Raw genomic sequence first — 19,318 nt, 5'->3', positions numbered from 1 at the left:
CCTCAGACTTATTATCTCAAATGAAATAATATAGTTGCGCTACGTGTTCATATTTTATTTTCAATGGACAAAAATGGGAATTTTTTACTTCAAATTTTAATATATAATTTATTTATGAAAAAAAATCGAGATCGTTAGATTGAAGTTATTGTTTGAATCAGAAGGTCAAAAAGTGTCACGTGGTAAAGACCGTTGCATTTCCAACTTTTGACTGGAGCCCATTCAACTTGTTCACGTAGATGACGTCATTCCACCATGGCTGGGCTTCGGACTATAATTGCCATGGCCCCAGCTATGGTTCCACGCTCACAACAATGGGTGGAGGGTGTTTGTGGCACCTTGCCATTGCAAAATATGATGAGTGGAAGTGCTCTTGAGTTTTTTCGTGCAAAAAAAAAAAAAGGATGCATTGATAAAGTGGATTGACTGGTTGGTTCAAATTGTTTTTCAATGTACTCAATTTGATTGCTGTATTATTGAAAGGACGGCTTCGTAAGGTTATAATTAATCAAATTGATTTGGTCTCTGAATAATTAGTTGGAAGCTAGTTAGAACTGAAGAGATGTGCGTGCTTCATCTATTTTTGTTTTTGTGCTATGCCTCATGGTAGCTTTCAGGCAACGCATCTTTTATAATTAAAGATCGGACTTTTATTGTTTATTTTAACATTTGGATTTCAGATGGATCGTATTGAGCAACCATCTATACTGTGTTATAGTGCTTTGAATCTAATCCAACAAAAAGAATAAAAAAAAAAAAAAAAAACTAAAACTAAAAATCCAATGACAAAGAATAGCCATGAGGCTCTGTCACAACTAGTACAAGTACTGTACACAAATCATGGAGTGGCCACAAGAAGTTATTCTTATCATCTCTGTTAAGATCCCACGTTATACGAACGGAAATTAGCTAAATGTGGCGGTATCTCAAGCCAACAAGTATTGGTGTCCCGGTTTCGTAGGGGTAGCTCATCAGTCTGACATATCTCATCTGACTTTGCAGTATTTAGTTGGTTGGTTGGTTTTATCCTATAGCAACGTCAGTGGTTTAATCAGTCCAAGTTCTCATCCTGAAAATGTGGAATGTAATATCTACTAATGCCTCTCCAATTCCATTTGTCGAACCCTAGTTCTTGCATATTTTATAGTTCTCGATCATTCCATCATTTCAGTTTCTTCTTCTACGTGCTCTTCTTTAACAATCTCTGAAATCTGAATCCTCATTATTCACTAATAATGGATCATGCGGCTGATGCTCAGAGAACTGATCTGATGACCATCACTCGTTTTGTTCTTAACGAGCAGTCCAAGCATCCGGAGGCGCGTGGCGATTTTACTATCTTACTCAACCACATTGTTCTCGGTTGCAAATTTGTCTGCTCCTCCGTTAGCAAGGTTTTTTTCTTCTTGCCCTTCATGCCTTTATTTCAGTTTTTAATCTTGGTCTATCGATCTTATCTATTTTTACTTTCCTCCGCACTTTCAGTTTTAAAAGTGCATGTTTAAAACTCTATCTGCATTGGCAATCTTTGAGTTTCCGATCTCATTCACTGATAGACAAGATGATGCAGTTTGTTGGATCTATTAAGGAAGGAATCACAGAATTGGTTAAGTAAATATTGTAAATTGTTAATTAATTATTTACTTACTTGTTTTGTATTTTGACTGCCTTGTTTATAGGCTTTAGTATAGGGTCCAAGTTAGAGTGCGACTCTATATAATGTTGTAACCCTAGTTCTTTCATAATAAGAAGAAGAAATTCAGCTATCATATTTCTTTAGATGGTACCAGAGAGTTGATCTGGGAAACACAGCAAAACACACAAAGCCACCCAAGCCGACGCAGCCATGGGTGACAAACCAGAAACACAAATAACTTCTTCAGGCATAGCCTCACATCTAAAGTGGGAAAACCCAAACCACCCACTCTATCTCCATCATTCGGACCAGCCTGGTGCAGTTCTCGTACCGCAGCCATTGGTGGAAGATAATTATGGTACATGGGTTCAATCCATGACAATGGCCTTAACGGTCAAGAACAAACTTGGACTTGTTGATGGCACAATCAAGAAACCAAGTGAGGACAAACACGAAGAGTTGCAACAATGGAATCGATGCAACAATTTAGTCAAGACATGGTTATTGGGATCGATGTCCAAGGAAATTTCAGGCAGTGTTATCCATTGTAAGGATGCTCGTCAAATGTGGCTTGACTTGCAAGAAAGATTTTCTCATGTGAATATCGTACAACTTTTCCATTTAGAGAATGAAATCCACGATTGTGTGCAAGGAACCATGACCGTGAGTTCTTATTTCACCAAACTGAAAAGTCTTTGGGATGAACGGGATGTCCTATGCTCAATCCCCGCTTGTAGTTGTGAAACGAAGAAGGAGATTGCTTGTTACGTGGAGACTCAGAAAACCATGAAATTCCTCATGGGTTTGAATGACTCGTATGCCACTGTTCGTAGCAATACCCTTCTACTCGAGCCACTGCCCACGGTGAACAAAGCTTATTCCTTGGTTCTTCGTCATGAACGTCAACTAGAAGTCTCTAATGGGAAAGGCACTGCCCAACCAGAGGCAGCAGTGTTTGCCGTGAAAACTACAAATCGGGAAGCCGAGTCTGAAGATCATGGGAATCGATGTTTGAAGTGCAACAAAACAAACCACACCACCAAAAATTGTCGGGCGCATCTCAAGTGCACATTTTGTGGATGGAAAGGTCACACCTTTGATTTTTGTCGTAAACGAAAGGCGGCTGCTGAGGTTGAACAAGGTCGTCCTTCCAAAGGCAACCAAGTCATGACAAATGCCAAAAGAGACGTGCTGCCAAACTTCCCTTTTTCCCAAGAGGATTGTAAGCAGATTCTACAATTGTTAAACAAGAGCAAATCCTCCTCTTTCGTCAACCAAGTGGGTAATTCTTCAAACTCTGAAGAACTTTCAGGTAAAGCCTTCTCCTTTGTACGTAATGGACAGAAAACCGTTTGGATTTTGGATAGTGGAGCCACAGACCACATAGTATGTAGCCCTACCTTCCTTACATCCTTGAAACCTGTTGAAAACCGTACTGTTGAGTTACCCAACGGATCCCTTGCTACGGTCACCCATGTCGGACGAGTTGTTTTCTCTCCCCATCTTGTTCTTGATAATGTTTTATGTGTACCATTCTTTAAGCTAAATTTGATATCCATTAGCAAATTAGCCTATGATTCCCTATACATTACCATTTTTCTAAAACAATTTTGTGTCATACAGGACCTACGCTCGGGGAAGATGACTGGGATGGGATTTGAACGGGAGGGACTCTATTATCTCGACCCACCAAAGAAAGGAACATGCAACACCGTTACCACCCTACCATCTACATTTTGGCACCAACGCCTTGGGCATCCATCGCACAAAGTATCCATGTTATTTCCCTTTTTGCACAATAAAACTTGTGATTCAAATAAATGTTTTATTTGCCCATTGGCCAAACAAACAAGATCATCTTTTTCATTAAGTTCTATCTCTACTCAGTCATGTTTTGAATTAATTCATGTTGATATTTGGGGTGGTTATCAAGTTGCGTCTCTTTCCGGTGCCAAATACTTTCTTACTATTGTCGATGATTATACTCGGTGCACATGGGTTTATTTGATGAAACACAAGTCTGACACCCAAGATCTCCTTGTTCAGTTCATTCACATGGTAGAAAATCAATTCAACACTAAGGTCAAACTAGTTCGAAGTGACAATGGTCCTGAGTTCAAACTAAACACATTTTACACTCTCAAAGGCATCATTCACCAAACTAGTTGCGTCAACACACCACAACAAAATGGTGTCGTTGAACGCAAGCATCGCCACTTGCTCAATGTTGCTCGATCCCTACTATTTCAAGCCAACCTTCCTAAACGTTTTTGGGGTGATGCCATCCTTACTTCGGCCTACCTCATCAATCGCACACCTACTCCTCTCCTTCAAGGGCAAACACCATATCAAAAATTGTTTCACAAAGAACCAACTTACACACACCTACGTGTTTTTGGCTGTTTGTGTTTTGCGTCCACCCATGCACAAAAACCTTCAAAATTTGACCCTCGTGCACATCGTTGTATTTTTCTTGGTTATCCTTATGCACAAAAGGGTTATAAGTTGTTTGATCTCACACTTCAAAAGGTTTTTGTGTCACGGGATGTCACATTCTTTGAGGACCATTTTCCCTACCACACTTCCAATATTTCCGCTGCACCTAGTTCCTTGCCCAACCCCCCTTTTCCATCGTCACCGTGTGCTATGGATGTACCACCTCCCCCTTTGTCTTATGACACGTCTCCTATCCTACCCCATTCACTAGATATGCTCACTGCACCGCCCACCGACCCTGCTCCCATGCATCCTCATAATTCCAACCTTGCTCCCATGCATCATCATCCTTCCACCAATACCCCACTTTCCACCGACTCACCATCCACTACACCGACACCGTCATCTACCCCTCTGGACAACAACCCCACGTCACCAATCCCACCTCTTAACCCCAACCCCATTTGCCCCGTGGCTGCTATACCATCTGCACCACGACGTGGCACACGCCCTACCAAAATCTCCCAATTTTTGCAGGACTTTCACGTCGAGACATCTCTCCCGTCCAGACCTGCTCCTTCATCTTCCACGAACGTGGTCACGTCAACAGGTACCTCTCACCCTCTCTCTCACTTCTTATCTTACCACCGTCTCTCTTCACCCCACAGAACTTTTGTTGCTAACATCACAGCCATCCAAGAACCTACCACATTTTTGCAGGCTGTCCAAAATCCAAATTGGCGTGCTGCCATGAAGCACGAAATTGAGGCTCTTCAGGCCAACAACACTTGGTCTCTCGTCCCTCTTCCCCAACACAAACGCCCCATCGGTTGCAAATGGGTCTATAAGGTGAAACTGAAACCTGATGGGACTATCGAGCGTTATAAAGCACGCTTGGTTGCGAAAGGTTACAGTCAGATCGAAGGTGTCGATTACAGAGAAACTTTTGCTCCTGTTGCCAAATTGACCACTGTTCGTGTCCTCCTTAGTGTGGCTGCTGTCCGTGGATGGCACTTACATCAACTCGACGTTAATAACACCTTTTTACATGGTGACCTCGACGAAGAAGTTTACATGTGCTTGCCTCCTGGTTTCGGCCGAAAGGGGGAGACTCGAGTATGCAAGTTAAATAAATCCTTATATGGCCTAAAACAAGCTTCGAGGCAATGGTTCCTTAAACTTTCTAGTGCTCTCAAGGCTGCTGGCTTTCACCAGTCATGGTCTGACTACTCATTATTCGTCCGAAATCGTCAAGGTAACTTCATTGCTTTGCTAGTTTATGTTGATGATGTAATACTGGCCGGAAATAATTTGCAAGAAATTGAGGATACAAAGCAGTTTCTCTCGCAACAATTTAAATTGAAAGACTTGGGCAAACTCAAATATTTCTTGGGGATAGAGGTTGCGCGGTCCAAGCATGGCATAACCTTGTGCCAAAGAAAATATGCATTGGATATATTAGATGATGCGGGATTCTTAGGTGCCAAACCTTCAAGATTTCCTGTAGAGCAAAACATTTCTCTCACACAGACAGAAGGAAAGCTATTAGTTGATGCATCACCATACAGAAGGCTTGTAGGAAGATTAATCTACTTGACTATAACAAGGCCGGACCTAGCATATGCCGTCCACATGCTAAGTCAATTCATGGAAAAACCTAGACAACCACACCTTGAAGCAGCACACAAAGTTCTCAAGTATATCAAAAGTGCACCTGGACAAGGTATTTTTCTACCCTCTACAGGATCATTGCAATTAAGGGCATTTTGTGATGCTGACTGGGCTAGATGCAAGGATACGAGGAGATCAATAACGGGTTATTGCATTCAGCTTGGTCAAGCACCGATTTCTTGGAAAACAAAGAAACAAACTACTGTATCTCGCTCCAGTGCAGAGGCAGAATACCGTTCCATGGCCACTACATGCTGTGAGATTACATGGTTGAAGAACATTTTAAAAGATTTGAAGGTGAATCATCCACAACCAGTCACTTTATTTTGTGACAATCAAGCAGCCATGTACATTGCTTCGAATCCGGTATTTCATGAACGGACGAAACACATAGAAATTGATTGCCATTTGGTAAGAGAGAAGATTCAAGAAGGAATGGTTCGTACAGTCTACATACGGACATCTGATCAACCAGCTGACATTTTTACCAAGCCATTGAGTTCAACACAATTTGAAACACTACTCAGCAAGTTGGGTGTCATTAACATACACTCCAACTTGAGGGGGAGTATTAAGGAAGGAATCACAGAATTGGTTAAGTAAATATTGTAAATTGTTAATTAATTATTTACTTACTTGTTTTGTATTTTGACTGCCTTGTTTATAGGCTTTAGTATAGGGTCCAAGTTAGAGTGCGACTCTATATCATGTTGTAACCCTAGTTCTTTCATAATAAGAAGAAGAAATTCAGCTATCATATTTCTTTAGAGGATCAAATGACAAAAAGAATAAAAATTCTGATTTTCTTTTCTTACCTTATAATGTGTATAGTTAGGTCCTGTGCAGGAGTAAGACATCATGAACCCGATAAAGGATCTAGAAAAGGTATATATCATGTAAGAGAGAAATACCCTGACACTAATGGGAAGAATTAGTCGTACTTGAGACCTCTTACAACAATAAGATACTTTTGAATGTTAAACTCTCCTAATGGCTTAATATATTACCCCATATGTGATATGTATAGAGCCATTTTAGGACAGTATCAGACTCCTAACTTACACGTGTCTGAACTATATGTATCAATATCAGTATTATATTAATTTAAACTAAGCAAATATTAATCTACCTAGTTGTCAAGAAAACCGCTATATATCTATTTTTTCCTGATCAAAGAGCTTGCCAATGAAATTATGTATTCAAATGTAGATAAATTGAGTATGTATTCACTATTTATTTATTTATTCATGTCATATTTATATTTTTCATCTGCAGGCAGGTCTTGCAAAAATAATTGGACTTGCTGGAGTGACCAATGTTCAGGTGAGCAGCCTATATGACTATATGTATATTAATTTGTTCTTTTTGTGAATCGTAGTCTGGTTAAAGTGCATACTGTATTTGGCTGCTGTTTCATTTTTAGGGTGAAGAGCAGAAGAAATTGGATGTGCTCTCGAATCAAGTTTTTGTGAAAGCGCTAACTAGCAGTGGCCGTACTGTAAGTCTGTTGAAGGCTCGAAGCATATCATTAATTTGTTACTGGCACTACTGAATTAGTTGTATTACTTTCAGTGTTGATTAGACTCAAAAGGTCAGGTTATTACTCACGTGCCTACGCCCACGTCTTCCAGTTGAAAGCTGGTTTAGATCACTTCTGAGTGTTTTAAGTCCAAAGTAAATACAAGAAAAGTGCGACTTACATTAGGGTCAGCGTCATAATTTGTTTGTTTGTTTCGAAATTTACCTTGTTCCAGTGCATTCTTGTTTCGGAAGAGGATGAAGAGGCCATATTCGTAGAGCTATCAAAGCGTGGAAGGTTTCTAGTTTCTACCATTTGCGTTTCTATATCCTTTCGGGTATACAGCTATAGTTGTATATAGTTAGATACTTAGGTGTGTTCAACTAAATTCCTGTTGGTTTTGCAGATACATTGTTGTTTTTGACCCGTTGGATGGATCCTCCAACATCGATTGTGGTGTTTCTATAGGAACTGTAAGTATTGGCTAGCCCCTTTCTTTTGTGACTGGCCTCGTTAATTAAGCTTGTAGATTAATTAGTACATATTTAAGCTAGCATTCACCTGCACTCAGATCTTTGGGATTTACGTAGCGAAAGATAAGCAAAACCCAAGTCTTGAGGATGTACTGCGACCTGGGAACAAGATGGTAGCCGCTGGTTATTGCATGTATGGAAGCTCTTGCACGGTAAATTACATACAATTTTTCAACTTCAATTATAGCTCTGCAACAATTCTGTTGTGAAATGTTTGCTAATAAAGTCGGCGTGGAACTGCAGCTGGTGCTTAGTACTGGAAATGGAGTGAATGGCTTCACGCTTGATCCATCGCTAGGGGAATTTATATTAACTCATTCCAACATTAAGGTGCGAATATATAAACGGCATATATCTACTCGATTGCTCTCGTTTAACTTGACAAAATTGGATTGGAGACAAACAGATTTCAATCTAGTGTCAGTTTTTTATTATCCCTTGCTGTTGATCAATTTGTTAGGAGCTGAAGAATGCATATAATATGACAGTTAACGACAATATAACACTAGGAGACTAGCTAGGATGTATTCTTACTCTTCAAGTTTGTGCAGATTCCGCAGAAGGGAAAGATCTACTCAGTAAATGAAGGAAATGCACAGAACTGGGATGAGCAAACTACCAAGTATATGCGTCCTGAATATTAATTACATAATTTGCATTGTGAACAACTTTAAAATTGTAAGTGACTCATAAAAAATAGAATCAATCACTAGTATAATCAATGCTTTTATCTCGCAGATATGTGGAAACATGCAAGTTCCCCCAAGATGGTTCATCTCCCAAGTCTCTTAGATACATTGGAAGGTGATTCATTCTTCGTATTATCTCTGTTCCTAGATTTTGCTACTCTTTTTATCGAATTGTAAACCTACGCGTCCTTCATATAAAAATTATGCAGCATGGTTGCTGATGTGCACCGAACATTGCTATACGGAGGCATGTTTATGTACCCTGCCGATAAGAAAAGCCCAAATGGAAAACTGCGGTACATGCGCGCTCTCTCTTTATCAACTTTTATCCCACTAATTTATATGATATGCCAAGTGCTTTAAGGCTTACGTGCCTTTGACGTGCATTTTGATTCTATGGAATGAACACGAATCATTTTACATGTACACTATTTACTATGTCATTTTATTACATTCTGATGCGGACAGTTGCACACAAATTCTCTTGGACTTAGTTCTTGTAACAATTTTTTTCGTCGATTGGTTCTTGTAACAAGAGATTTGGAATTTAATAAGAATTCAATTTCCTCATTGAAACAGAGTTCTTTACGAAGTTTTCCCGATGTCATACCTGGTTGAACAAGCAGGAGGTCAAGCTTTTACTGGAAAGCAAAGGGTATATTAGTTGGCCATACTTTTACCTTACACTACAAGATTAACTTATTTCTAAATATACGTTATTTGATCAAGCAGGACGTCAAGATTTTGCTAAATTTTTAACTTTCTGAATCACTTGGATATATAATAACTTACCAAATGGTTAATATTGCAGGCCCTAGACTTGGTTCCAAACAAGATACATGAGAGGTCCCCAGTATTCCTTGGTAGCTATGACGACGTCGAGGAAATTAAACAACTGTATGGGGTTAAGAATAGCATCTCCAATGGCTTTTCTAGATGAGGTCCTAGCTAAATTCTGGGGAGGATTTGGAAAAATCCATCTCCAATCACACTTCTTATGCACCTCCTAAGATAGGGATTCACCTAGAAGCTGCTAAACCCCGGGAGTAAGAAAGGAGCTTTTAGAATTAATTATTAATATTTTAATGATATTAAATAAAATTATATTCTTATTTTTCCCAATCCATATAACTCCTCAAACCAGAGTGTGATTGAAGTAAACTCTTCTACGGAGCTCCTAACTTTCTGGTATTTTTAGCTAAAATTTAATTAGATAATGAGCATGATAGGAGATGCTCTAATTGATACATGTACGTGTTTTGCTTTATGCTTTATTTTTTTTGTCAAGCGTGATTTGCTTGATTGGATTTCAATGTCCATGCATCGTGCATGTGCTTGCAATCTGACAAGTTGGTCCTTGTGTTTTATAATTTGTTTACTGTTTGACCATTTTCATCAAGTGGCGTTAGCCCAAATTCCCGATTCATCAGTGAAAAATATCATTAGTGTTTCAAAGAAAAAAGAAACGCTAGAAGAGTGCTTACATTAAGAAAAAGAGAGAGTACACCTCTAAAATTGATTAATATTTGGACGAAAATTTCTCTTTATTAATCTATCTCGGAAACACACGATGACGTGATCGTAATATTCAAAACATTTTTTGACCTTAAACAAAATGGTGTATTTTTTAGAACAAAACTACTGAAAAAAAGGTAGTCCTAATAAGTCTCTTTGTCTTGACAGATGTATAAACATTTATTCTTCATTTTTCAGTGGCTGATTGCAGCTTTAGAAACTTTACCCTGAACCCTGGCTTAGCAACGATCCTTTTTCCTCATTCTTTGGCTTTTCTTGTTTTGATTCACTTAAAACTCCAGATGGCCTTTTACGATGGTTTTCTTTCATTTCTTCGATCTGCGAATACCGAATCACTATGTTAAATTATAGGTTTCAAGCTAAATGTCTATATTAGATATAGCCTAATTTTATATAGGTTATAATCATTGTGTTAAACATAATAACCAAAAATATGTATGACTTTAGAATCTAAAAAACAAGATATAGCATACACAAATAATACTCACAATTAGCAATGATATAGCTCACATTGGAGAGGTAATATTGTGATCCAATGATAAGCCACAAATGAGTGAATACAAGAAAATAAAGAAACTATTTATATATAGTGTAGTAGCACGGTAGTGATTTGATTCAAGCTGTACTGTAAAAGGGGGATCTGAAATTTTGAACCCATAGCGTTGGGTCACAAGGTTTTAGTTTAATCACCAAAACTGGAGATTATGTATGTACTAGCTCAAAAGTCGAACAAAGAACTATAAGTGCTATTAAAATGGGTCATTTTGGTTCTGGGCTCTAATCAACTTAATTGTTAGATTGAAATCTTGTTTGTTTAAATATTTTGATTGAGGTCCTCAGCCTCTTTTAATTAAGAGATTTAACTCATGCATTTATGCATTTAATGTTCCAACCAATTATGAAATTTAAACAAATTCAAATAATATTTTAATAATATAATAAATACTTAAAAATCAATTTTAGAGTAATATTGTTCTTCACAAAAATTATAGCAAAAAAATAATGTACCCACATAATTATTAACATATTTTAAAAAAATTGATATAGTTTAAAACACAAAATAAATACATATAATTAGCATGGGTACATTTAGCAAAATTAAAAAATGGGTACAAATACATTTAAAAAATATGGGTACAAATACAAATAAAAGTTTAAAAAATATAGGCACAAAAAGGAATTAATATATGAGTAAAAATTAAAACTGAAGAGAAAGTTGGTACAAATTAAAAAAATGGTTGCAAATTAAAAATGGGTACAAACTAAAAATAAAAATATGTGATTAAAAATTTAACCATAAATATAAATATACAAAATATAACATTTCTAACACTAAATGAATATATTTAGAAATAAAAAAATGTTACATCCCACATCGTCTAGGGGAGTGGATCCTATAAGCCTTATATGTATAGCATAAGGCCTTTTGAGAGCTCGCTGGCTTTGGGTTCCATCGGAACTCCGAAGTTAAGCGAGTAGTGCGCGAGAGCACTCTCATGATGGGTGACCTACTGAGAAGTTCTCGTGTGAGTTCCCAGAAACAAAACCGTGAGGGTGTGGTTGGGGTCCAAAGCGAATAATATCATGCTACGGTGGTGGAGCGGGCTCGGGATGTGGTGGGCCCTGGGTCAGGATGTGACAAAAGATATTTTATTATTGAAATAATTAATGATGTTTATTAAAATCTAAGGATTTTGATCAAAAATTGAAAAGAAATAAAGTTTTAATCAATGAAGTAGGAAAAGTAGGGATGAAACTAAAATTTAACATTGTTGCGTTGTTTAACGCTCATGCAATGACAAATTAAAAAGAAAAAACCATCTTCCATTTTGTTTGTTGTCAGTGGAAACATTAACTGTGACTGTGATAGTGTGATGTGTTAATATTTGTGTTTAGAAAAATGCTGGAGAAATTACATTTTGTAAATCACATATTTAGTTACCTTTTTGTAGTCTTATTGTAAATAATTCATGTAAATCCTATATTGCAAATGGATATTAAATAGATATGATTGTGAATTTAAAACCATTAAGATATAAGCAAACTTAGACCAAAAATTAAGAACGTATTTACGAGCCTAATAATACCATTAGTACCCAAACAATTTAGGTCTTTAATTTATGTAAATTTGTGGTCCATTCTAAACAAATGAGTTTTTTTTTTCTTGTTATCAAAGAATAAAAATTATAAGTTGACTACTATTTTGTTATCAAAATTAGTAAATTTAGTAAATTTAATCTATATTTTCTATACTTAAAAAAAAAAAAATCTTCTATAGAAGAATAATCTGATTTATACAAATGACATTTCAACGTCAGAAATCATATGGCTACCTTACTTGAATTTATTATTTGATGTGGGAAACTAGGAAACAAAAAATTTGAACTCTTACCGTGCAATGCAGCAATGGGGAGATAAATCCCCTAAATTCAGAAATCCTCACCACCTCAGTAGGCACAAATTTTTTTTGTATTTATTGAATGGACATTTTGTTCGAAGTACTTAAAAGAATTAAACACAAACGGAAAGGCCACCAATAAGCTATTTGTCTAGTAATACTTTGTCTCTTCTCGATGTTAAAAAGTTTCAAATTTGAATTCACCTTCGTAGATATAACAATTTAAAAGTCTAAAACCAAAGGACTCATTCGTATTCCAAACATGAAAGTTCCGAAACATAAGCACATGCTTATATCTATGAGAATACATATATTGCTTTGCCTCACTACGAGACACAATGTCATTAGTTACAACAAATGAAGTGAGTGTGAGTGAAAAGTTTATGAGGGGCTAATTACTCAAATCACAATCAGATGGTTTTTATTATTGCCAAATAGAAATGTTGCCAAAGTTAACATTTCATTTAATCGGAACAAATGAATATAAAAAAGGGACAAAAGATTAAAAAGTATTAGAATTAAGAAGAAAATACGCAAAATAAGATTACAAAATTGTTGACAGGAGCACTTGCAAAGAGGCTATTACAAATAATTCGAATTCAAACCACCTAATTAGAAAGAGAACCATTCCCCTAATTTTTCAAATCCAAACACAAAGCAAAGAAGAGAATGTACTAAGTAACTAAGAACCTATTTAAAACAAAGTGTACTAGATTATTTCTGACATAGATAAAACAGTCTGAGAATGAGTAGAAGAATTAGAAGAAGTAGAACTATAAATTAAAGAGAATGGCTTTCGCATACTACTTTCTTGTGTCTACAGACTTGTCTATTTTTCAACTTTTCAAATGGATAAATTAACAATAAGACGTGTTGAAATTTTTTAGATTGACAAGCTTGGGGGTCTCCACTTTAATGACACCAATATTGTTCCCAACGTTACCACTTGCCAAATCCGTCAGGTGTGAGGTTTTACCACAAAAGGCATCAGTATTAGTTAGAGTAGGATAATTATATTTAAAGCCACCCTTGTTGACTTCTCCCACCGAGAGGGTAAGTAGGGGTGTGCAGGAGAAAAAGATTTGGAGATCATTTGTCATTTTTTTTTTTGTGGGAAATCATTTCTCATTAAAAATTGATCAGAATTTGCAGATATACAAATTTAAAACCTATATATTGTCAAAAACTAATAAGATATAGCAAGACTGCTGAGGCAGATCAACGTGTCGAAAAAAAAATTTAAAGGGTTTTTAAGCTGAAACATGTATAAACCCATTAATAAACCCTTAACAGAATGAGTATTAAGTAAAAGAAGAACTCAGCATGAAATTAAACTATAAAATCATTGAAAAAATCAGTACTAGATTGCTAGAAATGCAAAATGTTTATGCGTACCTCCTTGAGCAATACCGCAATAGACTTATCAGGGCCTCCGAGCGCCACAGCATCACCTTCCACTTTGGTCGTCGAAGGTGCATCGATGTGATCTTGTTGCTTTGGCAATGGCGCAGGACCAGGTTTCACTGCATCTTTCGCATCGGCGCAGCCACAGTCTCCCATAGTGTTCCCCATTTTTACAACACCAGCACCAAGAGGAAGAGGGAAGAGATCTAGAGGAAGAATTAATGAGATGAAAATTAGGATATGATTATGATAAGATTACGGCCTAGCTAGGGCTTGGGTCATGTTTGGTTTGTATATATAGGGCTCCAATTTAGGGCCACGTTCACTCTTCTTTCTAAGACCTTATCATTTTGCTAATTCCAAATGTTTTCCCGAAACTTTAATGGCATAAAACAGATGTTTACTTAATTCGATATGTCTTTCCTTTTTTTTTATTTTTTATTTTTAAATCTCTTTCTGGTTTTATTGGCAGAAAACAGATGTTTACTTAATTCGATATGTCTTTCCTTTTTTTTTCCTTCTTTTAATCTCTTTCTGGTTTAAATATCATTCCCTAGCTGTGTTGACCTGTCAAATATCACTCGTTTTTCTTTTTGATAATCAAAATAGCACTCGTTGCCTCGTATTATGCTCTTGTGGTTCAATTGATTTCAAATGCAAAAGTGGATAATTACTATCTAGGAAGTTTAGTACCGAATTGTTGTGCCCTTATGCACCAAAATTGGTCTTGTGAAATTCGTTATATCTATCGTAAGAAGAATTTTGTTACTGATGATTTGACTTGTTTGAGTTTGTAATGCAGTTTGAGTCCAATGTTTTTTGAGCAAGCTACTCCTTGTCACCAGTTGTTAGTTGCAAATATAGCTAGGAACTCGTGATATTCTATTGTACACTTCATTTTCTTTAGGTTTATGCCCCGTTGCTAACCAAAAAAATAATAATAATAATAATATCACTCGTTGAACGATGCCGTGAAATAAAATGCAGAAAACAGATGAAGGTTTCTTATTCGTATTATTCTTTAAAAAATTATTCGCCGGAGTAGACGTAGGATGTTTGGCGAACCAGACCTTTATGTCTTTGTGTGTGCGCGTTTGCATTTGCTGTGGTGTTTTGTTAATTTTTTTTGTGATTTTGGTTCAAATTAGTAATCCCATCGCTTTAGTGCTTTCTGCAAAAACGAAAATAGAATTAATAAATAAAAATTTATATACACAAATAATTAACTAAGAGTACAATAAACATGTTGTGATATACTTCTAGTACATATTGTGATTGTGTAAATCCTAAATACAGATAGGTTAGGAATCCTTTGGGATTTAGAAGATATTTTCTTATTAGACTTTGTATTACTTGGAGAGCAAGTTTATCTCATCATTATTACTATAAATAAAAGCACAAGGCTAGGAAATAATAACAGAATTCCTCAAGCCTATTTTTCCATCTCTTTTCTCTCCATGTTGTGCCCTGTCTTTCCCTTAGTTAAATATATGCCACAACAAAACACAAATTATTTGCATAATCCTCGATAACGGCGCCCATTTCTTGATAGGATTTTAAAACACCTAAAACATATTTGCAAGAGAGCAAAGTAGTATAGTATAAACGGCTCAAGTAAGGTCGTTCTTCAAAGGAATTGATATGAATAATTTGTATTTAAAAATTGTTAATTTAAATAATGAAAGCAGAAAAAGCAAATGGTTTTGGAACAATCAAATGTAAAAGATTTTTAAAGTTTAGTAGTCACCATTAACAATCTTATGTAATTTCACCAATTACTTGTGAGTTGCACACAACTTCGAAGGTCAGATCCTAATGCATGTTCTACTTGTGGTATTTAAGTTAGAACGTATATCTAGCATGCAATCTGTATGTGGCATTCATATCAAATATAAACATGTAAGACTCATTAAGGTTTGTGAAAACCTTTTGAAAAACCATTCAACCTTTATGATGTGGCATTCACCTAAAGTGAAATTACAATTATCAATTTCAGGGTGGCATTCCAACAGAAATTGCATCAAATTATTTGTCCAAACATTTTAATGGTGGTCAATCATCAACACATATAGATAATTGAAACACAGTGATTAATAATTCAAAGTATGCATGCAAAACATCATAAGCAAATTGATAAATGTACATATTCATGTTAAGACTCGTGACCTTACCCTAGCAAAAGGAATTAGTTATGCATAATCATAATTAAAAAGCAAAATATCATTAGAATAAAGGATAGAAAAAACCTTGTAATTGAAGTACAAAATCCAAAAACTATGCCGAGTTCTTCAAAGAGCAAAGAAATCATAAGAATGCACACACACACACACACACACACATATATATATATATATATATAATGCTTTATTCCTTATCCTACTTAAACAAAGTCTTCTTTAATAAATCTGGAATGCTAATTAAAATAATAAATAAAGGTTCCATATTCAAAGTTAAATTCGAACTGCAGAGAAAATCACATTTTTGACCAACTAAAAGCTTTGATTTGGTCAAAAGGTCTATTTTTAAAGCTTGACATGTCCTCTTCAAATCCTCAATAGGAACCTTCTTAAAACAACGCCATTTTGACCATCAAAATGCCCAAAACTTATAAAAACGTCAATTTAGGAAAGCTGCATAATCAGTTTTCTTTTCTTTGTCATTATTTGTGGTTAATTGGTGGGAAAATAAGATGGAGTCTTTAGCCTTTCATCTTTTGTAACTCTTGTAACCTTTTTTCTTTATTAATTTGTGTTTATTACTCATTCACTAAGGGTGATAATAACATATAATTATTAGCTTTTTTCCCATTATCTTTTTATTCATGATCTCACTACCAATTTCCTAATAACTACAATCTTTATTTCTCATACTTTCTATCTTTTACTTATATTGGCAAAAAAAAGGTGTTCTTGTGGTGGAGCTTTGGACTCTTATCTTTTTGTGCAGAAAGATTTGAGACAAAGACAATTTAGTTGGATTGTTGTATCTTGGAGGGGACAAGTCAAAAGATATATTGTTGCACTGGTTCATGAACTTTTGTCAAACAGTAGTGGGCTTGAATCTCCTTAAAAAGAGTGAGATACCCAAACCTCAGCCTAATTGTCTAAGTGCTTCTTAGAAGAATATTAAATTTTCTTGTAATTTTACCAACAATGGATTTTAAACGATTTCTTTGTTGATTGAATTGTTGCGGTTCTTGGTATAAGGAGCTGTTGCTCCATTGAAGAAGTGAAAGAAGCGTACAACAATATTTATTCAGTCTGGTATATCGTTTTAGTGATAGGAATTCCGCAATTAGATTAGTTTTGATAATTTCCAGAAGAAGAAGAAGGCTCTGTGTGTCAAAGTTTCAAAAAGAAAACTCTGTAATACTTCAAAATTTCATGCACTTTTTTTTTCAGGAATTTAGATGGGCATGCTTCGGATACTTCCAACTTTATCAAGGTTGGCGAATTAAGTGGTTTCTCCGCGGGACGGAGTTTTATTGTTACATGTAGATGGAAAACTTCATGTACCCTGATTCATCAAATAGAAAACTAGATTTTAATCCCTAAATAAGATGAAGTTTAGAAAAATGTCTTATACAAGATTAAAAATTGATTCGAGTCCTTAGACTCTATTAAATGCCAACATATGTATTCAATGTCTCTCTTTTTTATTTATAATCTTATGGTGTTCATAAATTAAATTTTATGAAAATATTATAAATTTTAATTTTCATTATGGTGAGTATCTTATATAAGAAAATATTTTCGTAGAGATTTTTCGGTACACTTATGTTCTTGCATATTTTCTTTTGTGCCTGTTAGATCCCACATTGCCTAGGGGAGAGGATCCTCTATGCCTTATATGTACATGTCCACCTCCTTTAGCATGAGGCATTTTGGGAGCTCACTGGCTTCGGGTTCCATATGAACTCTGAAGTTAAGCGAGTTCGCCTGAGAGCAATCCCAGGATGGGTGACCCATTGGGAAGTTATCGTCTGAGTTCCCAGAAACAAAACCGTGAGGGCGTGGTTGGGGCCCAATTAAAGTGGACAATATCATGCTACGGCGGAGTCGAGCCCGGGATTTGCTGGGATACGATGGAGCCTGGGTCGGGATGTGACAATTTGGTATCAGAGCCAAACTCTGGCTGGAAGTGTGTCGACAAGGACGTTAGGCCCCTAAGGGAGGTGGATTGTTAGATCCCACATCGCCTAGGGGAGAGGATCCTCTATGCCTTATATGTAGATGCTCCCCTCCCTATAGCACGAGGCATTTTGGGAGCTTACTGGCTTCGGGTTCTATCGAAACTCCGAAGTTAAGGGAGTTTGGGCTAGAGCAATTCCATGATGGTGACCCACTGGGAAGTTGCTCGTGAGTTCCTAGAAACAAAATCGTGAGGGTGTGGTTGGGGCCTAAAGCGGACAATATTATGCTACAGCGAAATCGAGCCCGGGATGTGGTGTAGCCTGGGTCGGGATGTGACAATGCCACTAACACCAGGTTTTTATTAAATTTGAATATTCTTAAATGATTAAAGTTCAAAAACCCCTTTATCAAATATGCTATGAGATGTTAAAATTATATGGCTTTACCAAAGAAGTGAGGGAAAATTGGTTGAATTGGGCATTTTTTTTTATTACTAACGTTTTGAATACATTACGCCAAAGTGGTCGTTTTCTATATAGAATAGTATACAATTATACGGGACTAATAGCAAGTAAAAGGTACATTTTGTTTTTTTTTTTAAACTGTGAGCTTTTTGTTCACTATTTTCAAATAGAAGTAATATGGTAACTGTTGTTTCAATGCCTTTAGAATGTGTAGCTTTTGTAGTAAGTATTCTGGTTCTTTGCTCTCTGTTCTTTCATTGATACCATTGACATAAGTATGGCATTGGGGTGTAAGTGCAGATTCAATATGCTTATGAGCTGCTGACAAATCCAGTGTGGAAAAGAAACTATGACTTATTTGGCATTGATGAGCAAATACTGGAGAAATTTTTAGTTGTGTTCTCGCTCACATTCCAAGGTTTACCGGTGTCTTACGTGTCTAGCATTCAGTTCCACCTATTTTCTTTTTTCGCTAATGTCCACCGTGTGCTCAAACATCTTACTAATTTCCCTTTTTTGACCTTAGGATATAGTTGAGAACGTCACAGAGCAATATAACGTAGAAAGCTTTTCGAAATAGGCCTTCCTTTGCTAGAGTCTGTTGCTTCTGGTTGGAACTTAACCTGTTAATCATGTTAAGAGTTCAGTTACATTAACATTTTTTTTTTTATCTTAGGATATAGTTGAGAAGGTCACAGAGCAATATAACTAAAAGCGGTACGCACATGTGCTATGAATGCCCAATGAATTTGTTGTACATCTGCCAAATTACATGCTTGGAATTAGGACTGCGTTCCATGTCTCTTTTCCTAAATATGTGAATTTGATTATATTCACTGTCGTTTAATTTTGTTCCTGATATCGATTAATCAGTTTAATATGAAATACCATGCCGTTAG

At 36.2% G+C, this 19,318-nt stretch overlaps 2 protein-coding genes and 1 long non-coding RNA gene across 3 annotated transcripts; 2 read left to right on the top strand and 1 right to left on the bottom strand.

The window, feature by feature from the left end:
• Nucleotides 1-992: 992 nt before the first annotated feature.
• On the top strand, nucleotides 993-9,563 carry LOC137728016 (fructose-1,6-bisphosphatase, cytosolic-like). Its single transcript, XM_088686599.1, has 11 exons — nucleotides 993-1,394; nucleotides 7,019-7,066; nucleotides 7,167-7,241; nucleotides 7,498-7,559; nucleotides 7,669-7,735; nucleotides 7,834-7,947; nucleotides 8,039-8,125; nucleotides 8,347-8,417; nucleotides 8,534-8,599; nucleotides 9,064-9,139; nucleotides 9,296-9,563. Exons 1-11 carry the CDS (start codon nucleotides 1,236-1,238, stop codon nucleotides 9,422-9,424), a joined length of 954 nt encoding a protein of 317 aa, XP_088542725.1. The 5' UTR covers nucleotides 993-1,235; the 3' UTR covers nucleotides 9,425-9,563.
• On the top strand, nucleotides 1,847-3,297 carry LOC148690360 (uncharacterized). Its single transcript, XM_088686598.1, has 2 exons — nucleotides 1,847-2,948; nucleotides 3,260-3,297. Exons 1-2 carry the CDS (start codon nucleotides 1,847-1,849, stop codon nucleotides 3,295-3,297), a joined length of 1,140 nt encoding a protein of 379 aa, XP_088542724.1.
• Nucleotides 9,564-10,221: 658 nt separating the features above from the next.
• On the bottom strand, nucleotides 10,222-14,098 carry LOC148690359 (uncharacterized). The gene is made up of 2 exons (XR_015957022.1): nucleotides 13,814-14,098; nucleotides 10,222-10,338 (listed from the first exon to the last, which is right to left on the bottom strand). It is a non-coding gene; the product is annotated as an uncharacterized LOC148690359 (long non-coding RNA).
• Nucleotides 14,099-19,318: the final 5,220 nt, after the last annotated feature.

The sequence above is a fragment of the Pyrus communis genome, chromosome 15, assembly GCF_041283825.1.
Source record: "Pyrus communis isolate YQ-2024b chromosome 15, ASM4128382v1, whole genome shotgun sequence".
Taxonomy (NCBI): domain Eukaryota; kingdom Viridiplantae; phylum Streptophyta; class Magnoliopsida; order Rosales; family Rosaceae; genus Pyrus; species Pyrus communis.
Note: the sequence above shows the minus strand (reverse complement) of the source record. Positions and strands in the feature narration are given on the sequence as shown.